The sequence below is a fragment of the Thalassophryne amazonica genome, chromosome 17 (genome assembly GCF_902500255.1).
Source record: "Thalassophryne amazonica chromosome 17, fThaAma1.1, whole genome shotgun sequence".
Lineage (NCBI taxonomy): Eukaryota > Metazoa > Chordata > Actinopteri > Batrachoidiformes > Batrachoididae > Thalassophryne > Thalassophryne amazonica.
The window spans coordinates 4,372,120-4,393,366 of record NC_047119.1 but is presented as its reverse complement, the minus strand read 5'-3'; the positions used below and the strand labels follow the sequence as shown (position 1 = coordinate 4,393,366).

General features: G+C 40.1%; 1 protein-coding gene across 1 annotated transcript in view; it reads right to left on the bottom strand.

Annotated features, from left to right (window-relative positions):
- Window positions 1-19,789, bottom strand: part of lhx5 (LIM homeobox 5) — a 36,021-nt gene extending 16,232 nt beyond the window's left edge. Inside the window, exons 1-4 of the mRNA XM_034192672.1 lie at window positions 19,481-19,789; window positions 17,366-17,589; window positions 16,490-16,767; window positions 3,172-3,337 (exon numbers count right to left, since the gene is read on the bottom strand). Coding sequence (XP_034048563.1) covers window positions 3,172-3,337; window positions 16,490-16,767; window positions 17,366-17,589; window positions 19,481-19,653 — 841 coding nt within the window. The 5' untranslated portion in view covers window positions 19,654-19,789. The remainder of the gene's footprint in view (window positions 1-3,171; window positions 3,338-16,489; window positions 16,768-17,365; window positions 17,590-19,480) is intronic.
- Between the last annotated feature and the right edge of the window lie 1,458 nt (window positions 19,790-21,247).

Here is a 21,247-nt window from a genome sequence, read left to right as displayed (position 1 = left end):
GACATTTTTTACAGGGATTTCTATGCATTTTTCAACAAGACAATGCAAAATGCCACTCTACACATATTACAAAGGCACAGCTGCAGAAGAATTGGGTGCAGATACTGGTTAATAGAGAATGTGTGGAGAATTTTGACCCCCCCCCCCCCCCCAAAAAAGAAGACCCTGTACCATTGCATACCTTAAGAGGTGTTTGCTGGAATGATGGTACAAAATACTACTTGAAACGTTTCATCTGTTAGTAGCCTCAGTAGCAAACCATTTTTTCGGTGTTGTGGGAAGGAATGCCAACATTACAAAGTGATAAATACTTTAGTGCCCCAACTTCTTTGGGAATGAATTGCAGGCCTTCAACTGAAGAATGGGATGTATATTAACAAATGAAGTTGACCATACAAAACATGAAAAATCTTGGGTTCATACCTCCTGCAATAAATCAGAAGTCAAAGTAAATGTAAGAATCACAGAGAGATTGGTAGATTTGAAATTATTGAACAAACTGGATTGGGAGGTCTGGGCGGCTTTGCTTGAGCTGCTGCCCCCGCGACCCAACTCCGGATAAAGCAGAAGAAAATGGATGGATGGATGGATGGATGGACAAACTGGGGAAAATGGCATTTTGGCACCAATGTACCTGTTTTTGTTTTATGGATATGGATGAGAAAGGAAAATCCTCCAACACCAGTTTTAACATTGCTGGGCTCACACAGAGTAGAGTTGTTCAAAAAGGTTTACTGGTGAAACAAGCAGGGTTTGGTACACAAAAAGGCAGTCCAGAAAAAGCAACAAGTTCATCAGGCAGAGGTAAGGTCTAAAAAACAAGCAGGTGGTCATGAAAACAACAAGAGGCAAGCAGGACAAAAAAACCCACTAGGAGCAAGGCTGGAAGTGAAGGCATGGAGCACAACAATCTGGCGGGGAACTGGTGGACAAGGTGAGGCTTAAATACAGGAAGGCGATGAGCAGAAAATGAGGAATAGGTGCGAGGGAAAGATCCAAGGTGTGGCAGTGGAAAGACAGAGGGACATGCCCACCACCGAGCACCAAGTGACAGATGTCGGAACACCCCCCCCAAAAGGGTTTATGCAATCAGCACAAATCCACGTAGTGTCCGCCATTAAAATAGGAGCCGTCATTTGATGCACATTTAATCCAAAGGAATCTGTAACTATTGTCAGGGCTAAACAAAAGCTGATAAGTCCATCATCCCATCAATTAAGTCCTGTGCCAATCTACCACCAAGAAACACAAAAATAATTTAATGTTAAAATTACATTTGTGAAGTAAGAAAACTACACTGCAAAAAAAGGATGTTTAAAAACAAGATAAAAACACTAAATCACAGGGAGAAGGTACTCAAAACAAGCAAAATTATCTGTCCAAGCAGCAAGATCATTTCACTTGACAAGATTTCTTGATTTAAGACTATAGTGTAAAGTTGATTTAAGAATATAGGGTAAGAAATTAACTCTTAAAACAAGAAAAAATGATCTAACACTTCTAAATCTAAGTTGTTGTTCTTGTTTTTTTTAATCTTGGTATGAACCAAATAATTTGCAGTGTACATTTTAGCCCACAGCCTATCTTGTACTTTTGCTGTCTGTATATTGGGATTGCAGTGCCCTGCGTGTCCTGTTTGGGCTAATTTTGTCCCGTAAATTTTCAGGCTTTCCATAGAAATCAATCAACTTGCCATATTGCTGAGAAACGGGAATTATAAAACATCATGACTGTTGCTCAGTTTTTAAGCATTTAATGGTTATATTTGTCAAAATCAACCAAGAACATGAAAACATGTTAATTTCAGAAAAAAATAACATTCCAGCGGTTGATGAAAGCCTGCTTTGATATGCATGGCCAAGACTGCAAATTGTTTTTAATTTGCACTTTAGTGATCAGTGAATAACTGGCAACACAGTGCAAACACCTCCACGTGGTTTTACTACGTCAAATAAGTATATAAACATATTTCATTGTACCACAAAATGCTCAAGTACAGTTAAATATACATTTAGCTCACAATAAAGTCCATGTTTTATTTACCATTAATTGCAAAGCCTCCATAGTTCAACTTCAAACTGAAACTACCACAACTACTGGATGGGGCCACTTTTTAAAAGAACATTTCCATCACTACAGTGGCTGGAAACTTTACTATATCTAAAGGGATGCGGCTTCAATCAAACAAATTCTGCTGTAAAGTGACACTTTACAAGTTCCCACAAACATTTTGTGTTTTCCTCACGTTACACTCATTGCATCCTCCGTTATGAAGGATTGTTAATAAAAGAAATATGTCACTATTTGGAGGTGCAGTGCATAACTGAAGCATTCCAGCCACGTTAGTTGTGGCTTTGTTTGAACTGTAAATCACATTCATTCTCTAAGCACTGATACTACATCATACATGTTTTATGCACAATTCAGCCTGAAAAACATTTGCATATTTTCTTGGGATGTAACTAATGCAAAGCAGATTGTTCTTTTTGTTTGTTTGTGGTTTTTTGTTTATTTATTTAATTTAATTAGCTTATAATGTGCCAAATCACAGCAAAAGCCATCTCAAGGCGCCTTACATAAAACAAGTCAACATAAAATTGAATAAATAATTAAAAATGAATAAAAAATTTGAATACATAAATAAAACAGAAGTAAAAGAATAAAACAAATAAAAATAAAAACTATCCACAAGAAAGAAAATAAAAATAGGTTTTGAGTCTTGAATTAAAAATGTCCACAGACTCAGACTGCCTCACGGTCGCAGGAAGACTGTTCCACAGGGTGGGTGCACGATACGAAAAGGCTCTTTGACCTGCTGACTTCTTCTTCACCCTGGGAACACAGAGAAGTCCCGCATCCTGTGACTGCAAAGCCCGGGCCGGCACGTAGAGTTCCATCAGATCAGCCAGATAAGATGGTGCCAAGATAAGATGTAAAAGCTTTCTGTAGCTTAAATACAGGTGATCCATCCCGGTCTCACTTTTTTCCCCTCACTTTTATGCCAACTACATTTGACGTCTGTGTCAGACGTGAGTAAAGACTGTTTGTGGTTTTCTGCTCAGGGTCCCCACCAGGACACCATTTGTTATATTCTCAGACTATTACAGGATTTGTATATTCTCACAGCAACAGGGCACTGAATTTATGCTGCACATGCTACTAACACATTACCTCCGTAGTACCCATAGGCACCGGGTCCCAAAATATCTGCGTCCTCCAGCCGACCTCCCAGTGGTCTCATCCTCCTGGGGCCCCTGAAGAAGGCGTGCCGCCGGGCGCCCAGCGCACTCAGCTGCTTCATGCGTCGCTCTTTGGATCTTCTGTTCTGGAACCAAACCTGATAAATGCCACAGAGACAAATGAAGTCAGAATCCATGGAAAGATTCAGTTGACTGCTGTACCAAAAAGGTCACATGAAGCACAATCGACAGAAAGAGAACAACATTCTACAGATATGATTCATTTCTTTAGATTTTTTTGAGCCATTTCATTTCAGTGTTTAAAAGTCATAGGTCTTGGTTGGTATTATTGGCACCCCTATATGTTCAGTACAGAATTTAACTCTTTTTTTTCCAAAAAAAAAAAAAATAAAAAGGTCCAAAGTTAATAAATACTACAACAAAAACAAGAAAGTGTTTGTGCTTCAGTCCAGCACTATCTACCGCTGTGTAAAGAGGATAACACTCATGTGCTCCGCATGTGAGCAGGTTCACAACCCATCCAGTCTGCTTGCCTGCACATTTAGCCAGTCTCATGCAACAGTGTATAAGTTTGATGCCATCAGAGTGGGAGGAGAGAAAAAAAAACCCTCACAAACACACACACCTTTTTGTTCCAGTAACACATATGACAATATCAACATGCAGCCATGTTTAAAGCTATTGCATCTCACTGACATGTACAATGATGTTTAGCTTCAACATCTGTGATATGAAGCTGCAACGTGAAACGATGTTGTTTGTGATACACCCCCCCCCCCCCACACACACACACACACACACACACACACACCACGACCACCACAGGTGACATTCAAATGATGTGAAAAAATAAACATGATGGATGGGAATCAAAACAAATTCTAAGGGAAATAGGAGTAAACACTAGTGAAAAAATACAAAATCCCACTTTACTGCAGGCTTCACCTCAGGGAGCTTTGCTGTCCACTGTGCACTCTGACAGTAATCGTTAGCTCACCAGACATGCTCAGACACCACCGCACTGTGCACCTTACATCCATCTGGTTTTTGATTTGTTTTTGTTTTTTGTTCTCTGTGAAACAGGTTTGTTTTTCCTGGGGTGGGGGGCGGGGCGAGGCATGCATTCATCACAAATGTGCAAAAGGCCAAATGAGTAGATTAGATTCAATAGAACTTTATTAATCCTTTGGGAAGACTCCCTCAGGGAAAATGAGGTTCCAGCAGCATTGTATAGCAGCACACGGGGTAAGAAGCACACAGAGTATCAAAGGTGAAAGTAAAAAACAATTTGTAAATATAAATATAAATACACAAAGATAAATACAAGACATACTGACTGGTTTACTGGCTTATACTGTTCCTCTCCTTACCGTCCTCTGTCTTCCTGTTACGTGAGGAGGATCCTATGTTCTGAAATATAAGGGGCATTTTTTTTTCCACACCTCAGTTTAAAAGGAAGAAATGTTATCGCTCTGATTGGTTGATACCACATTCAGACTCCAACATGTCCATGGCTAATGAACACAGTAAATCCCAACCTCTTATCCTTCAAGCGATCAAGCTGTTTAAGCGACTAATATGACCGAGTGGGTTATTTATGACCCCATTGACTTTATATTGGAATACGTCTGTATAAATGATTGTTTTAGGTTTCTTCATATTTATTTCTCTAATATATTTGTCCATCATCCTTTTCATCCTCATTCTGGCCATCAAGAATCAGTCTCAATGCAGCTGTAAATCTTTCTATTCCAGATCTGTTGGCTTCCCTGCAAAACAGTAAAATATGAGGTCTGTGATAAAAGTAACAGACCTTAGTTTTTTCAAAAAACCATATGGATTTGAATCACGTGTGATTACATCAGACATGCTTGAACCCTCGTGGGCATGCGAGAGTTTTTTCACGCCTGTCGGTTACGTCATTCGCCTGTGGGCAGTCTTTGAGTGAGGAGTCGCCCACCCTCTCGTCGTTTTTTTTTCATTGTTTAGGAATGGCTCAGAGACTGTTGCTTTGTTTGATCAAAATTTTTTCAAAGCTGTAAGGCACAACTGAGTGGACACCCATTCGATAAATTCAGCTGGTTTTCGGTAAAAATTTTAACAGCTGATGAGAGATTTTGGTCTGGTAGTGTCACTTTAAGGATGGCCCACGGCGCCTGACGGCGATCTGCGCTTCGAGGCGGCAGCGTCTCGCTGTTTCAAGTTGAAAACTTCCACATTTCAGGCTCTGTTGACGCAGTAAGTCGTCAGAGAACAGAGAACTTTCAGAAGAAGTCGGCATGAGGAGTTTATTCGGACATTCCATTGTTAACGGCCATTTTGTAATGAAAGAACGTGCGGGCAGAGTCGCATGTCGGGCCGGACCCGACCGCGGGGGGGCGCGACAGGAAAACACCTCCGTTGGAAACCTAACGGGCAGTTGGAACATGCCCAAGCTGTTAAACAATTTCTCAGTTACTCACTTGTTGAAAGCCATCAAAGCCGCCTGAATTTTACAAATGGTTTCAACACGGAGGTGTTTTTCCTGTTGCGGCGCACACAGATTCACCGAGTCGTCACGGAAAACGACTCGGCGAATTTGCACGCACTGTCTTTCATTAAAAAATGTCCTTAAACAGTGGAATGTCCGCATAAAGTCCTCATGCCGGCCTCTTCTGAATCTTCTCTGTTCTCTCAAGACGTCCTGGGTGAATTAAGCCTTAAATTAGGATGTTTTCAGGTCGAAACAGAGCCGACGACGGCGCCTGGCAAGCGCTGCACGATGTCCTGCTCCGTGGGAAGTCCTTACAGCGACAGAAACACCCCATAATCTCTTCATCAGCCGTTAAACTTTTCACCAAAACCAAATTAATTTCTCTAGTAGTGTCCACTCGGATATTCCTCACAGGTCCAGAAAAAATGTTGATAAAGCAACGCGCGCCGTCCGCAGCGGCTATTCAGACAAAGATTCCTACGGGCGGGGTGGAGCACTCCTCACTCAAGGCCTGCCCACAGGCGAATGACGTCACCGACACGCGTGAAAAAACTCACGCATGCGCATGAGGGTTCAAGCTTGTCTGATGTAAAAACATATGAATCAAATCCATTTATTTTTTGAAAAAAATAAAAAGGACCGCTTTTTTCATCACAGACCTCGTAAAATGATTAGAGTTGGAAAATTACAAAACCATCTGAAGCTAAAATGTCGAAAATCTCATAGATCTTCCCGGGGGATCATAAGTGACCATGCACAGGTTTGGATTATAACCTGCCACACGGATCAGCTGATCCCTGCGAAATTCTGTGAACAAATGCAGGACAAATAGATTGACAAATTCATATTAGGAAACCTTTTTTGATTAAAATTAGAAAAATGGCGCACAAAAATATATGCCCGGGGTCATAAATGACCTCACTCAGTCGCTTGAGGGTTAAATAGTAGTGTATGTCAGGACACACCTCCAAATGGATTTTTGGTTTCTGCACGGTATATTTTTGCATTTGCTGTGAAGATAGGGGCCCTATCTTCACAGCAAATGCAGGCTTCTGTACCTGTGAATGGATAAACTGTACATAGTTAAGATGTTGCATCAAAAGAGGAACAGGTAAGGATTTTCTACAAAAAAAGTGGAATTTCAGCTACAGTTGGCCAGAAGGCACTTGGGAGATATAAAGCCAGATTTGTTCTGTTTGTTGTGTTAGAATCCGTCTCTGCTGTACTCGATCATGAAGCTGAATAACTGGTGATGCAAAAGAAAACATTGCACCACAGCCACAGGAGCCTATAACTCCATCACAGCTGGTACAGTTGACTTGGTGGCTTCCCTCACTCATTGTCTTCTTTAAGGGTCACTGCCTTCTCCAGTCAGGTTTATCAAACAGTACCATAAGGTTTTTGATTCTTAATGACTGATGCAAATCAATCCCAAGACATACTCAAGACTTGGAAATATCCATGTATCTGTCCTTTGACTTATGTAAAGAAGACTGGCTGTAAAAGTGACAATTTGCTTAAAACTCATCAAAACATGTCAATTTTATGTCTAGACTTTTATTTCACTTCATGAAAGCATTTTGTTTTGTTGTGGCACAACTTTAAGCATTTAAAAATATATTATTACACAAAGTGTATTTATATTTACTTTGTGAACATATTTTCTCTTGATAAAATATAGAGGTGTCAATCATTCTGGCCAGGACTAAAACATATATAATTTGTTGTGTTGTATGTAGCGGACCAGTCCTTTCACATACAGACGTGAACGAAGCGTCGGTGACAAATGACACCGGATTCTAACACTCCTTCTGTCTTATTGTTATTCTCTCACGCTGACATCTGTGCAGCCGTTTAGAGTCACGTTTAGCTGACGAGGTGCTTCGTTTGCTTTATTTTGGATAAATCAAATAGGTTTTTTTTAATGGTTAAAAAAGCAATTCAAGTCTGTTCAATCAACAAGCTCGTAGTTACATAAAAACACTACAAATGTAGTGATAAGTGGAAAATGTATGATACATCACTGTTGGTGTGTAATTAACAACTTAGTTTTGATAACCAATAATCCACTAACTGAAAAGTTAACCTTGATAACGCTCAACCAATAAACCACTAAAACATTTAGTTGAAGCTTTCGCTTTTATGTATTATATGAATTTGGCTGTAATATTTTTGGCTGTAACCCCACCAAAAAAAACCCAGACCTAAGGGGCTGAAATTTCAATATGTCGTAACAAACATGGAGGTTCCCAAAAAAGGTTTGGTGTGTCAACATCAGATGATGATGAACATGTGCATAAACAGTTACAAGAACAAATTAAATTAAACAGTAGTTTCCATTCCACATACAGTATAATCACAGTACAAAAAGTTGAAGAACTAAAAAAATATTTAAAAGTAAAAATACACATGCAAAATAGTTTTACTAACCTAATAATTTAAATGAATAATCTAAGCATTTACTTTGATTTTCTACTCCTCCATCTCCTCGAGGTAATGCTTGTTGACGTTGTACAATGTGTCAATTTTGCATTTTGGATTAGTGTATAAACAGGAACAAAAGTGCATGATTTTTACCCGACGACAAAATACGGTCATCGGGTATCGCCCATCTGTCTGTCAGTGCTCAGAGTAACTCCATTCCTATTACTGCTAAGGTCTTCAGAGTTCAGAGATGTTCAGAGATGTCTAACCTTGACCTATTTTAAGCGGTCAAAAGGTCACATTCTTTCTACACACTCTTTCATTGATAACGTGCTCATGCAGCGGAGGGCATTTTAGCATTATGGTATATTTAGTGTTTACAAACATTTTTGATTAAACTTCATGACCAAAAAATGACTTAAATTTAACAGAACTAAATTGTTTTCAAAATTAGCTGAAAAGCTAACCCGTGAACAAAAAACCCAGCATATATACTGGACAAAACCAGTGGCGGTGCCAAGGGGGGGCTTAAACCCACCAATCCACCAATCCACCAATGCTGAATCACCCTTCACAAACAGAATTTTCAGTTTTGCAAATAAACATTTATTTGTAAAAACCCACACATAATTTACAAATCAGAAATTTGTGTTTGTGGACAACAAAGCACGTGTACAACTCAAAGGATATTTATAAATCACCTTCTGTGCATTTGCAAGTATTAATGAGACAAATTTAACTCCAAAAACTTAGGTTTCCTAAATATTTATTACGGCCACTCTTAAAACTTCACTTATCTTTATTTATACCTATGTGCAAGTTTGCTGAACTTGCAGCCATTCTAAGTGATGTGTGTGTGTGTGTGCATTGATACCACATTTTAAAGGAGCACAGGTGACTAAACATATACATTTGTATTTATAAAGCAATTTACTATATATTGTTCATTTCAACGACATTTTGTGGAACCCCTCCAACTTTTACTCCAGCTCCCCCTCAGCCCCCCCAACAAAAATATACACACACACATATATATACACACACACACACACACACAGAGAGAGAGAGACCCAAAACAGCAGATATGAAGCCCATATCTGTGTGTCGCCTTGTTGGTGGCAGCAGTGGTGCTGAGTGGTTATGTCATATGAACTGATTAATGCATAAAGGTGGAGCACAAGTGGCTCAGTGTGTGACAAAAGATGCCTGAACACAGCTCTCTCTTCTCGTTCGAGGCTAACATCGGCTAACCTAATTTAATAACACCCACACCCAATATTTGTGTGTTTTTTCTATTAATGATTTACTTTGGTGTAGACATTAAAAGTTATGAGCCGCTTATTTTCTCATTAATCGTGCATTACCAGGGCTTCAGGCTACCGATAGCTGCTAAAAGTGCTATCGCTATTAGCATGCAATCAGGTGTTTCTAAAAACAATACTCCAAACAAAAGAGACACAGCCTCCACAATGGCTGGTACCCCCTGCCAGCAAACTCTGAGGTTACAGATGTTCTGAGAGGCGGAGACGCTGGGCTCTGCTGCTGTCACTCAAAGCAACCACGCCCCCAATTATACAGAACTTTATGGCTTAAAACATCTTAAGAAGTTTGAAAAACAATTCACCCCCAGTTGCCATGGAGGAGGAAACCATCTACGGAGACCAAAACTTTTTTCGACCAGGCTGCAAACATGTTTTATTTCTGCTCTAAAGTTGGACATTTTAACCTGCTCTGTTTTGGGGCCAGCCTCAAGAGGCCAGTCAAGGAACTGCAACTTTTTTCTTCTTCCAGTAGGACTTCATCTGGGGCCATCAGAGCTTCCCGCTTGCAATAAAGTTATCTTCCCTGATTAGGTGTTAACTGAACTGTGCCCACCGCTGGTAATTAAAGGAAGTAAGTTCAGTTCAGGCACAAATGGATTTTTTCACACCGTAAAACATGAAAATATTTATTACTCTCAGATTATCTGATGTCAACATCTGATCGTGCATTGTATTTTGAAAACCCGTGATTTCACCACATTCCGCGTGCATTTGTGTTTGCCTGTGCAAAATGTGATTAATTGTAATGTCTACGGCAAAACACAGCATCTCAGCGCACGTGGATTTTGAGAGAAAAAGCCACAAATGAGAGTAAAATACGATCATCACTCACGTTAAATAAAGTGTCTTTGAAGAGGGACAAAAAGGGGGGTGGGGGGGCTTCAAATTATTAATGCTGCACACCATGTTGGAGGATTTCTTTGCATTGCGAGCACATAACGTGTCTTGTTTTGCCTTTGCATCACTGCTGCATAATGATGTGTGTTCACACCAGCCGGGCTGCACCAGAGGCAGAATCCCACTGTGCTGCAGATTAACAAAAACACACAGAAAGGGAGGAAAAAAAAAACTACCTAAAACCACTTAGGCTGTGCTCTGTGTGCTGCTGCAGCAAAGGCGGCACCTGCTTATTGAGAACAATCGTCTAACTGTAGGGTACATTTTTATGGAAATGCTCTCGCTCCCGTGGAGAGCGCGTTGCTTAGGGATTACATAGACAAGCTGGCTCACAGGGCTCCCTGCGTGGAGAGCAGCGGTATTTAACGCACAGCCAGCGAGCAGGCCGCTGACGACACACAGACTCCATTTTGGCTCCTGGCTACGCACAGGGCCGGCGATCACAGACAGATGGGCAGACTGCCTGGCTGATCAGCTGACTGATTGATCTCCGTTAACGGGATCATGTTGAAGAAAATGGCTTTTTAATCTATTTTTTACAGTCAAATATGGTTGGGATTTCAGGTTGAAGAGGTCTTCATAAAACTAGACGGGAACACGGAAAAGCTCATCTCTCTGCCTTTTATCCTGATTCCTGATCTCTGATCCTGACAGCTAAATGTGGATCCTGAAGTTTGTGTTTCTCATTGAATCTGATGACTGAACTTTGACCCTGATTTCTAATCTTTAATCATGTTCCAGACTTTGGTCCTTATTTCTTATCTTTAACCTCAATGTTTAACCTGTTCCCTGAGCACTGATCCTGATTCCTGATCTTTGATCCTTACAGCTAAACATGCATCCTGAACTTTGTGAGTGTTTCTCTTTGAACCTGATGACTGAACTTTGACCCTGATTTCTAATCTTTAATCTGTTCCAAATGTTTGATCCTTATTTTTTATTTTCTTATTTTATTCTCAGATTCTAAAACTGTTCCCTGACCATTTATCCAAATTACTCATTTTTGATCTTTGTGACCATTTATCTTTGAATCTGATGTCTTAACTTTGACCCTGATATCTAATCAGTGGTCATATTCAAGACTTTTGATCCTTACTTTTTTTTTTATCTTTAATCCTTACCTTCAGTCCTGTTTTGCTGACTACTGATCCTGATTCCTGATCTTTGATCCTGACAGCTAAACATGGATCCTGAACTTTGATTGTGAGTGTATCTCTTTGAAACTCATGCCTAAACTTTGAACTTGATTTCTAATCTGTGGTCATATCCTTTACTTTTGATCCTTATTTTCTATCTTTAATCCTGACCTTTGATCCAGATTCCTGATCTGTGACCCTAGCAGCTAAACCTAGATCCTGATCTTTGTAAGCATGTGTCTTGAACCTGATGACTTTACTTTGCAACTGATTGCTAATCTGTGGTCATGTTGCTGACTTTTGATCAGTATTCCTTATCTTTAACCTTGACGTTTGATCCTGCTCACTGACCTTTTATCCAGATCACTGTTCTTTGATCTGTACCCCCTTGTCCCAGACTGAACCAAATTTCAAGGGGTTCTTTCTTGGCTCATGCTCCACCCCTTCACAAAGTTTTATTAAAATCAGATCTTGAGTTTTTCTTATCCTGCTAACAGTCCTGTTAACAAACAAACAAACTGAACAAAAAGTGAAAAACCCATTTTCAGCTTTAACCAGACCGGTTCTGTGGGTCAGTCTCACAGGGTAGCAGAAATCCGAACATAGGCTTCTGTGACATATAATATGAGCTGTCTCAGAGCTAAATTTTGGTTATAACAGGAGAGTTCCTACACATCTATACAGATCTTTGGGAGTTTGAAAATTTTATCATGAAATCTGAGCAATATTTAAATGCAAAAGTAAAAATATTATATATATATATATATATATATATATATATATATATAGCTTTAATGCCATAATTTTAATAAAAAAAGATACACGAGGAGCACAGTTTACCGACTGAGGGACATACAGCCAAACCGATGGTTGGAGTTATTCCGTTTCTTTCAGCTGCTCCCCTTAGGTTGGGGGGGGGGGTCACCACAATGGAGCATCCACCTGTGATTTGCAAGTCCAGTTTTTATGATCCGCTTGGTGATTTGGTGCAAGTTTTACTCCAGGTCCCCTTCCTGAAGCAAATCAAGGTCAAACGGTAGAAATCTAAGGTTCATGTTGTGATGCTGGAAGGACATCGAAGCATTCAGAAGAACCCACGCAGATACAAAATGCAAAAAGAAACTTAAAGACCAGCGCAGAGCTAAAGAGCAGAACTCAAAGCAGCAGGTGACTGATTTTTCATCTGTTTGTTGTTGTGGTAGTATTACATTCTAATCTAACCTGACCAGCAACATCAGTTTTTAGAGTTTTCTGTGGCAGTGGCTGGCCTTGGAAAACAGCCTTCATATCATCACAGTATTTTATCTGCACTCTTATCTGAGTAACACAGTGGTGTTTTTGTTGGGAGAATAAATAAATAAATATGAGTGCAAATGGCACAAATGGTGTTGGACACTGCATTTTTTTTCTAACAGTGTTGAGTAAATACTTAATACAATGGAACTACAAAATTAATTAGAAAACAAGTGTAGTTGTAATCTGCTACAATTACTGAGAAAAATTATGTCATCAAATTGCAGTTACAACTTAAAATATTGGTGATTGCAAAGGGATTAAATTTGGATATAATAAAAACAAATCTAATGTGGAAAATGTGGTTTTGTGCGCAGGAATGGATTATTTATGAACAACATGATCCTTATTTTTAATTTGCACCATCACATCCTGTCTGCTAAGCAACCTCTCTCTCAGCGTTACCAATGTAGTGACTTTGTCGCTCGATTTATACACTGTTTTAATACCTTCACCACGTAGCAACAAATCTGCCAACATTTATTCTACACAAACGGGTTAATTTTGTAACAATTTGAAATGTTCAGGACAGAAGACAGGTACATGCAGGGGAGGATCAGATGTTCTCTGCAGGTGATTGTGCAATCTTAAAACTGACATTATACGGAAGAAAATTTAATAAAATGAATCATTTTTGTAAGGTTTAAACTTGCCAGGTTTAAATTTGCATTTTTAAGATTTCTCATCTGTGTCCTCTTTAACACATTTGTTCATAAAGTAATCAAACAAATAAGTTACATTACCCTGATGAAGTAATAAGAAATAGTCACATAACTTACTATATTTTCAACATTTTTAATCTAAAACATTAATTTCGAGAGTAACTTTCCCAACACTGAATTTTAAACAAGAAGGGCATATATTAAAAGGAAAAGCAGGATTGCAAAGCAAATCCTTCTTTTTACATCATCTACAGGCCCGTACACTGTGATGTGTTTGTCTTTTGGCGAGTCACATGGTGTGATGTTCTACAGACGTCACGATGAGCTAAACTAGAACATTCACAGAGAGCGACTGTTTGTTTGCAGTCGCCTTTTGGAATGAAAGAAAAAGACAAATCAAGGCACATGCAACTTCAACAACACCTTCTCCTAATTTCTGTCATGCGTGTGATGATAAGCTTATTGCCTGCAATAAGCCCAAACACATATTACATCACCAAAACAAACTTGTTTTGTCTGATGATCTGCTGCATTAAAAGTCACCAAATTTGAATCAGTGCATTTGAGGTAGAGTTGTGACAGGATGGGCTTGTGCCAGATCCTAATGTGGAAAAAAGAACCAACTTAAAAAAGAATTGGTAAATTGGTAAATTTTAACACTTTTTAATGTTGGTTCAACTATCCTCTTTTTTCAGTGTACTGGATCTATTATGGTGACCCTCAGTAATTGGGAACAGCTCAAAGAAAAAGGAAGGAAAAAACCCCACACTTTTATTGATCTTGAGTTATCATATTAACAATCTGCAGAAAGGAGGGGCTCGCTGTATGTATTTTACAGCGTACGTGCCTATATGCTTTTGCCAAAGCCCAGGAAAAATGCATGAGTGGAATTATATGACATTTGATGATCAGGTATCCAAATGGGTCAAGAAATAACTGATTGATTGATAATTGATGCCCCCTGGTCGTCTCCCTTGGGAGTTCTTCCAGGCACATCAGTTGGCTTGGGAACGCCTCAGGATCCCCCCAGGAAGAGTTGGAGGACTTGGCTGAGGATAGGGAAGTCTGGGATGAGCTGCTTGCTTGATCTACTGCCACCAGGACCAGGACCCAAATAAGCAGCAGAAAAAGAATGAATGAATGATTAGATTTTTTTTTTTAAGCGAGATTTGATCCAAGGATCATTTTTACTCTGTGCACCAGAGGTGTGGTGAAGCGGGGGTACAGATTTTCACCACAAGTGGTAAAAATACTAATTGAGCAAATATCTTAAACTTTTGTCGAGTCAGCAGATTGAGGTGAAGGTCAGCGCAGACACGATGTGGAAAACATATTTTCATATATCTCTACAACCAAGAGAGGTAGAGAGATGATCAAACACTGATATTGATCAGCTAAATATTTGTGATTGACTGGTATAAAGGTATCTCATGATGGTGTCACAAGGAAGTCACGTTTGTAAAAAAATAAAAATAGAATCACATTTCATTCTCATTTTGGTTACCTATACGCTTAGTTTGGGAGACAATAATAGACATTGAAAGTTGTGTTACCTTTCAACAAAAAGCTGGAGGATTCTAAGAAACAAATTCAAAGGCTTGCAGGTAACATGAACCATCAGACATGGATATATCCCAGTGTGCAGAGTGCACAGGGTTTGCATCAGCCCTCTGAAGCCTTTCATAATTTGGTTTTGTTTTTTTGCTGTGTTCACGTGCTTTGGTAAAACAACATACATACCCAGCAGGCCGCTGGGCCTCGTCAGAGGGACACACTCTCTGAGCACAGCTCAGTTATTGTGCTGAAAATATGCATAATATGAGCCCTTTAATGCACAACTGCCTGCACTGTATGTGACATATCCACCGGTAGCTGCACATTTCCCATCACTCCCTGCTCCACTCACACTTTATTATTCAAGGCTGTTGTCTCCCAGCTGTTCATTGGCTGAGCCCACCTGACTGAGCTAATCAGGAAAACGTGCAGTGGTGGGGGTCCCCGAGGGCTGGACGGAGCAGCGAAGAGGCCTGGTTGGCTGTAATTAGCAGTGGGAACCAGGCTGCAAGTGAGTAGGAGCAGAGAGGTGTGAAAGGGGAGGGCGGTATGTAAATCTGTGAAATCAGCGATAATTACAGTGAGTGCACAAAAAGCCACATCACAGTTGGCAGAGATGGTGCTAATCATTGTGACACAGCTCGTGTGTGCACGCCGTTCCAGCCAGAGACAATGCAACATAGGAGACAGGAGAGATCCAAACCAGCGTGCATTATGCCCCCAGTCTGCAAAATATGTTTGGGTTCCACTTGCCTTTGGCAAAAACAAGACGAAGCACTGACTGGTTTACAGGCCTGTGCAACCACAGCTCGAGCAGACAGGAGCCATCAGAGGGTGTAGACCCTCACCCCTGCTGACCAGCCCCCCCGCGACAGCTTGACTGGAAACACACACACCAAAGCCTGTTTCTGCTCCACACATTCTGACCCAAATCATTTCAGTCAGATGGATCCAAAACAAAACTGTGATCTGTAGTCCAACTTCCTTGTGAAAGTTTGAAGTCACTGAGATCAAAATTTTTTAATTATGCACGCATGCACGCATACACACACACACAACACAAAAAATATTTAGTACTGTTCACGTGTTCTGAAATTGATTTATCTTAATTTTAGAAAATAATTTAACTCCCATGGAATGAAGAAGAAATTAAAGTAGAAAGGATTTAACCCAGATATTTTGTGCGTGTGAAAAAAGCAAAAAGAAAAAAGTGTGTGAATATATATAAAAACTAAAGAATCTGGTTTCAATCATGTGAGTTCAAAGCACACATATTTTTCATAATATTAAAATACAATTTAAAATGGCAATTCAAAATCTGGTACACACACATTACTGTTATTGTTTTTTTCTTTTCTTATTACATGTGGAGTTTAAATTTGGATCTTTTCCAGAAAAAAAAACTTTTGTATTTTGATATTTCGTTACAAATTAAAGTACCTTCATTGTGGTTTTTGGAGAAAAAAAAAATTAAAAGCACTTTTTATTCGGTCCTTCTCCAGGCGGAGGAACGCACGGTTGAACGTACCTGGATCACCCGCATGTTCAGTCCCGTTTCTTGCGCCAGCTGCTCTCGGATGTGACGGGTCGGTTTGGGCGTGGCCACGAAAGCGGCCTTTAACGTTTCCAGCTGCTTGGCCTTGATGGTGGTTCGGGGTCCCCGCCTCTTGGCCCCGGAGTTCTGCTCCTCATTCTCAATATTGTTCGTTTCCTTATCGGAGGACGTGGAATTGTCCGTCTCCTTTATGTCGTCCTGTGTCGGGTCTTGCAGATCCGGCGATAAACTCCGATCCGTGCACGACGACACTGAGAACAAAAACACAATCAGGTCACACGTGTAGCGGGGAGGAGGCGGGAAAGAGGGCGCGCTTTAATTGGGCCTTTAAAAAACAACATGAGTCGTGAAGCCCTTTTGTTCTCAGAAAATCTGTCATTATTTTGTGCTTATTTTCAGATTTGTTTTTAACGAGTTGCTTCTGTCTGGTTTGTAAAGACAGCAATACGCCGGAAAACGCGTCTTCTTACACTACCTGGCAACAAACGTTGACTCTCTATGAGACCGTTGTTATTAAAATAACGTGATTATATTCATGAAGAGGAGCGTGCGCGCGGCTACATGCAACAACAACAGGCAGCCTTTGTCCTGCAGAGGGAAATATTACAATAATTTAACTCATCAAAGTTGGTGAATAATAACAGAAATCACGCATAAGCGTTTGGTCGCGTGGAGAACTCAAATAGCCTAAATGTGCGCGTGTGCACTGCTTCAAATCAGACAATTCTCTCTTTACCTATAAAAAAAAATACACATACATATATATAAACACCCACAAATATTACAATCACACATGCGGTGCAGCACAAATGCACAATAAGCGTAAAACGCGCTTTTATTCCGGTTTACCTGAATTCAAATTGACTTCTTTAATGGCTCCGGAGCTCAAATAATCTTCTTTGCAGACAAACTTGTTCTCGTCGATCACGTAGAGCTCCTCTCCCGTGGACAGCTGCTTGTTGCACACCATGCAGGTGAAGCAGTTCAGGTGGAACACCTTGCTGCGCGCTTTGCGCACCAGGTCGTTCGGCGAGATCCCCTGCAGGCAGCCTGCGCATTTTGTGCCAAACCGTCTGCACAAAAAAGGCAGAAAATGCTAGTTAATAATACCTATATGTGTATGTAAATAATGTTAACATCTTAGGCTCAATTGCTTTATCAGCACGTCCAACACACGTATAATAAAAATCACCCCTTATATTTGAAGCACATATCAGAAAAATTAAATAATAATTCGGTTAAAAGCTGATCAGAATGACAGCAATTCTTTGAACAAGATTTAAAAGACTATGAAATAAAACAAATATAATGAATGCAATAAAAAACAACACTAATAATAATAATAATAAATAGGAAGAAGAAGAAGAATACTGTTTTTGTCGTAATGATTCCGTAAATATGACTGGGTAAACACACGGTCGATCGTGCTTTCAAAAGAAAAAAAAAAGGGAAAAATAAAATACATTGAAGAAGGTCTTCATTTTGATTGAAATGCTGCGACAATAACCCCACGCAAAACGTATTAGTGACAATCAGCTCATTGTAGCTTCGGATATATTATGGGATTAAGCAGAGTAGAAGCATCTTAGTGGGAAAATCTTTTCTTAATCCATATTCACCCTGGAAGGGGGGAAGCCTCATCAATTTGATACACAAATAATGTAAATAAAACACGCCCTCTGTTTGTGTAAGAGCACGAACGTGCGCACGCGGAGGCCAAACAGCACCTTTTATTTTTTTTGAATATGCACATAATGTTGCATGCAGGCTGACATTATAGTCCTACAGTAAAGCCTCTTTCTTAACACTAATGTGGGCTTGTGTTTCCATTTGCAGCAGGGATGTCCCTTTCACATGCACGCGGCCAAACCTCCCCCCACCCAGCCAAAGGGCGCAACTCTACTCCCACAACAAATGGACACATTACGGTGATTACTGTTTCGGCCGGCTAATTGCTGCACCATTTAAATGGCTAATATGAAGGCCAAGGCCAACAATAAGCGGCCCAACAAAGGCTCCTGCGTCTTACATGTCATTAGACAATTTGGGAGAAAATAATCGCGAAAAGGACGCGGCCAGACAAACAAGAGCTTCACTTATCATTCAATTACCTGCAACACTTGTTCGAAACTGTGCACCGGTTAACAGCCTAATGGGTACTTTTTATTTAAAAAAAAAAAAAAATGGGGGAAATGGATGCATTCACTAAGCAGAATCCACACAGGAATGAGATTTTAACAGGCTCACACACCTTTAGAATATTTAATAACAGGGGACAAAAAAAAGTTGAAGGCATGTCAAGCAATTATCAAATAAGCCTGTATGTTAATTACATCATATCATGTGGCCGTGTTGGTGCAATTTTAACTCGGCTATTATTATTATTATTATTATTATTATTATTATTATTATTATTATTATTATTATTATTATTATTATATTCAAATTAATATTTAGAACATATTAGAAATCACAATAAAGAACTATAGTATAAAATAACACTAGAATTTTTTATATCTAAAAGAAGGAAATAAACATATTGGAAAATAAATATTAAAGAAAAAATAACATATCCAAATCTAACATTTAATAAAAGTAAAATGAAAATAAATAAATAAAATAAAATGGTAATAATGATAAATGATAATGATGATAAAATGATAAATAATAATGATAATGAGAAGAAGAAAAAGGTCAAATTTCAAAATAACTACTCAGGAAAACGTAAATATAAAGAAAATTACATAGGTAATAATAATAATAATATTAATAATAATAATAATAATAAATCAGAATAAATAACAAATAAATAAATATTTAGGGAAAAATGAATAGAAAGAAAATTACATAGCAGCAACAACAGTAACAACAACAACAACAACAATAATAATAATAATAATAATATTGTGGTTCACAGTTTATGATTATGGAGACTTCTCGTGTTGCCATTCTCCGTGGTGTTACCTGAAAAAGTCCATTTTGCAATAGAGCTTTCCATCCCTGGAGAAGCACTTCTCGGTGAGGTTGCAGCTGCAGTCGCAGCACTGCACGCACTTTGCGTGCCAGGCTCTGTCCAGCACGTTTAGTAGGAACCGGTCCAGGATGGGCCGTTCGCACCCGGCGCAGTGGACCATCATGTCTCCGGCCTGCAGGACGCCGAGTGCCGACCTTCCCACGCGGACTGCGCTGCTCGGACTGGGACAAACCGGCTCTACGCGGAACACCGTCTTGGCTCCGGGAGGTGCGCTGTCAGGCGAAAATCGAACAAACCTCCCGTGGAAAAAGGCCGCGGAGTGACAATCCTGCCCGTGAGTCGCTGTAGTCCTGCTCCTGGCTCTGGTCACAACCCACAATCCATAACAAGAGAGACTTCAGCCGCGCCAGCTGCTGGAGTGCGCAACGGCCAGAAGAGGCATATTTAAAAGCAACCAAACAGCCGCTAAAACACCATCGTTTACACACATGGATTAGTTGTGTGTCATCCGCTGGTTTCCTCTGGGCTCGCCTGACGTCGCCACTTTGGCATCACTGTTCCAGGTTCATCACGCGCTTTGCGAGCGCGACGCACATCCCGCGCTCAGATTGGACGGCGCCGCTCTTAATTCCTGCGCCTGGAGAGCCAATCACAGCACAGTTGTTATGGTTACACGCTCGTAGCTGTAGCCTCCGAAGTGTCCAGAAATACGCGCGGCCGTGGACCTGGGACGTGGAGTCCACCGCCGACCCGCGAGACGCTCCAGAACTTTATGAAAAAGGAGCCGCTCAGATTTCCCACATCGACCAATCAAAACACCTGCGCGGCTCAGTGAATCATAATAGGTGATGATGCTCCACAACCTTATCACGGCTTTGTGGCTGCAGAGGGGCCCCGGGGCCCTTTCTCATGCGCGCACCTATTTACAGGCAAATGCGTGCGGATTATCTGCAGCTCCTGAATGGACGCAGGCTGGTCACCTGGTGCTCGAAACCAGAGGCCTCCAGTCCGGGTCCATCTCAATATTTACCAACAGCTTCAGCGCCAAAGCAAACAGCAGGTTTTTAATGAAGGTGCAGTTAAGTGACCCCAGGTGTGAAGATGTGTCATTACTGAGCTGGAAGGGCACTCAGAGTGCACATCCTCCAGCCGAGGCCAAACACAACGGAAAACCTCCGTTCAACGCAAATCGTTTGAGGAAACCACTTAAGTCAAGTTAACTCAAATAATTCAAGCATTCCCAATTTGATGATAGTCATGTTTTTGTGTTATATTAACTCACACGATCTAAAGATACAATAACTTGAATATTTTTGCATTTATTCACACTGTTCCACAAATAGATGACATTTTTATTCTTAATTTGCCTGCAGTCTACACTGTAAAACAAAAATGCTATATTTACCCCATCATTATGTCAACAACTCCTACAAACCATGTTTGTTCAAATAAGAAACATAATTAGTTGTGAGAATTTGTTGCAGTTTGCTTTCCATTTAAACTATTAAGTTGTATGGGACCAGTTGAAATAACGAGATAAAGTAAAGTTCACTCGTGTGTTTCCTGTGGGGATCCACAGGCTCTCGATTGGGTAGTGTTTCTAAAATAGGGTAGTAATAAATTATGAAAAGTTTCTATAATCATTTGGTGTGTGAGTCAAGAATGTTTTTAGAACCTTAGACCTCAACAGTTTTTAGAAGAATTCAAACATTTTTTTCCTGTTAATTGTATCATTTTTTAAATGTTAATTTCCTGTC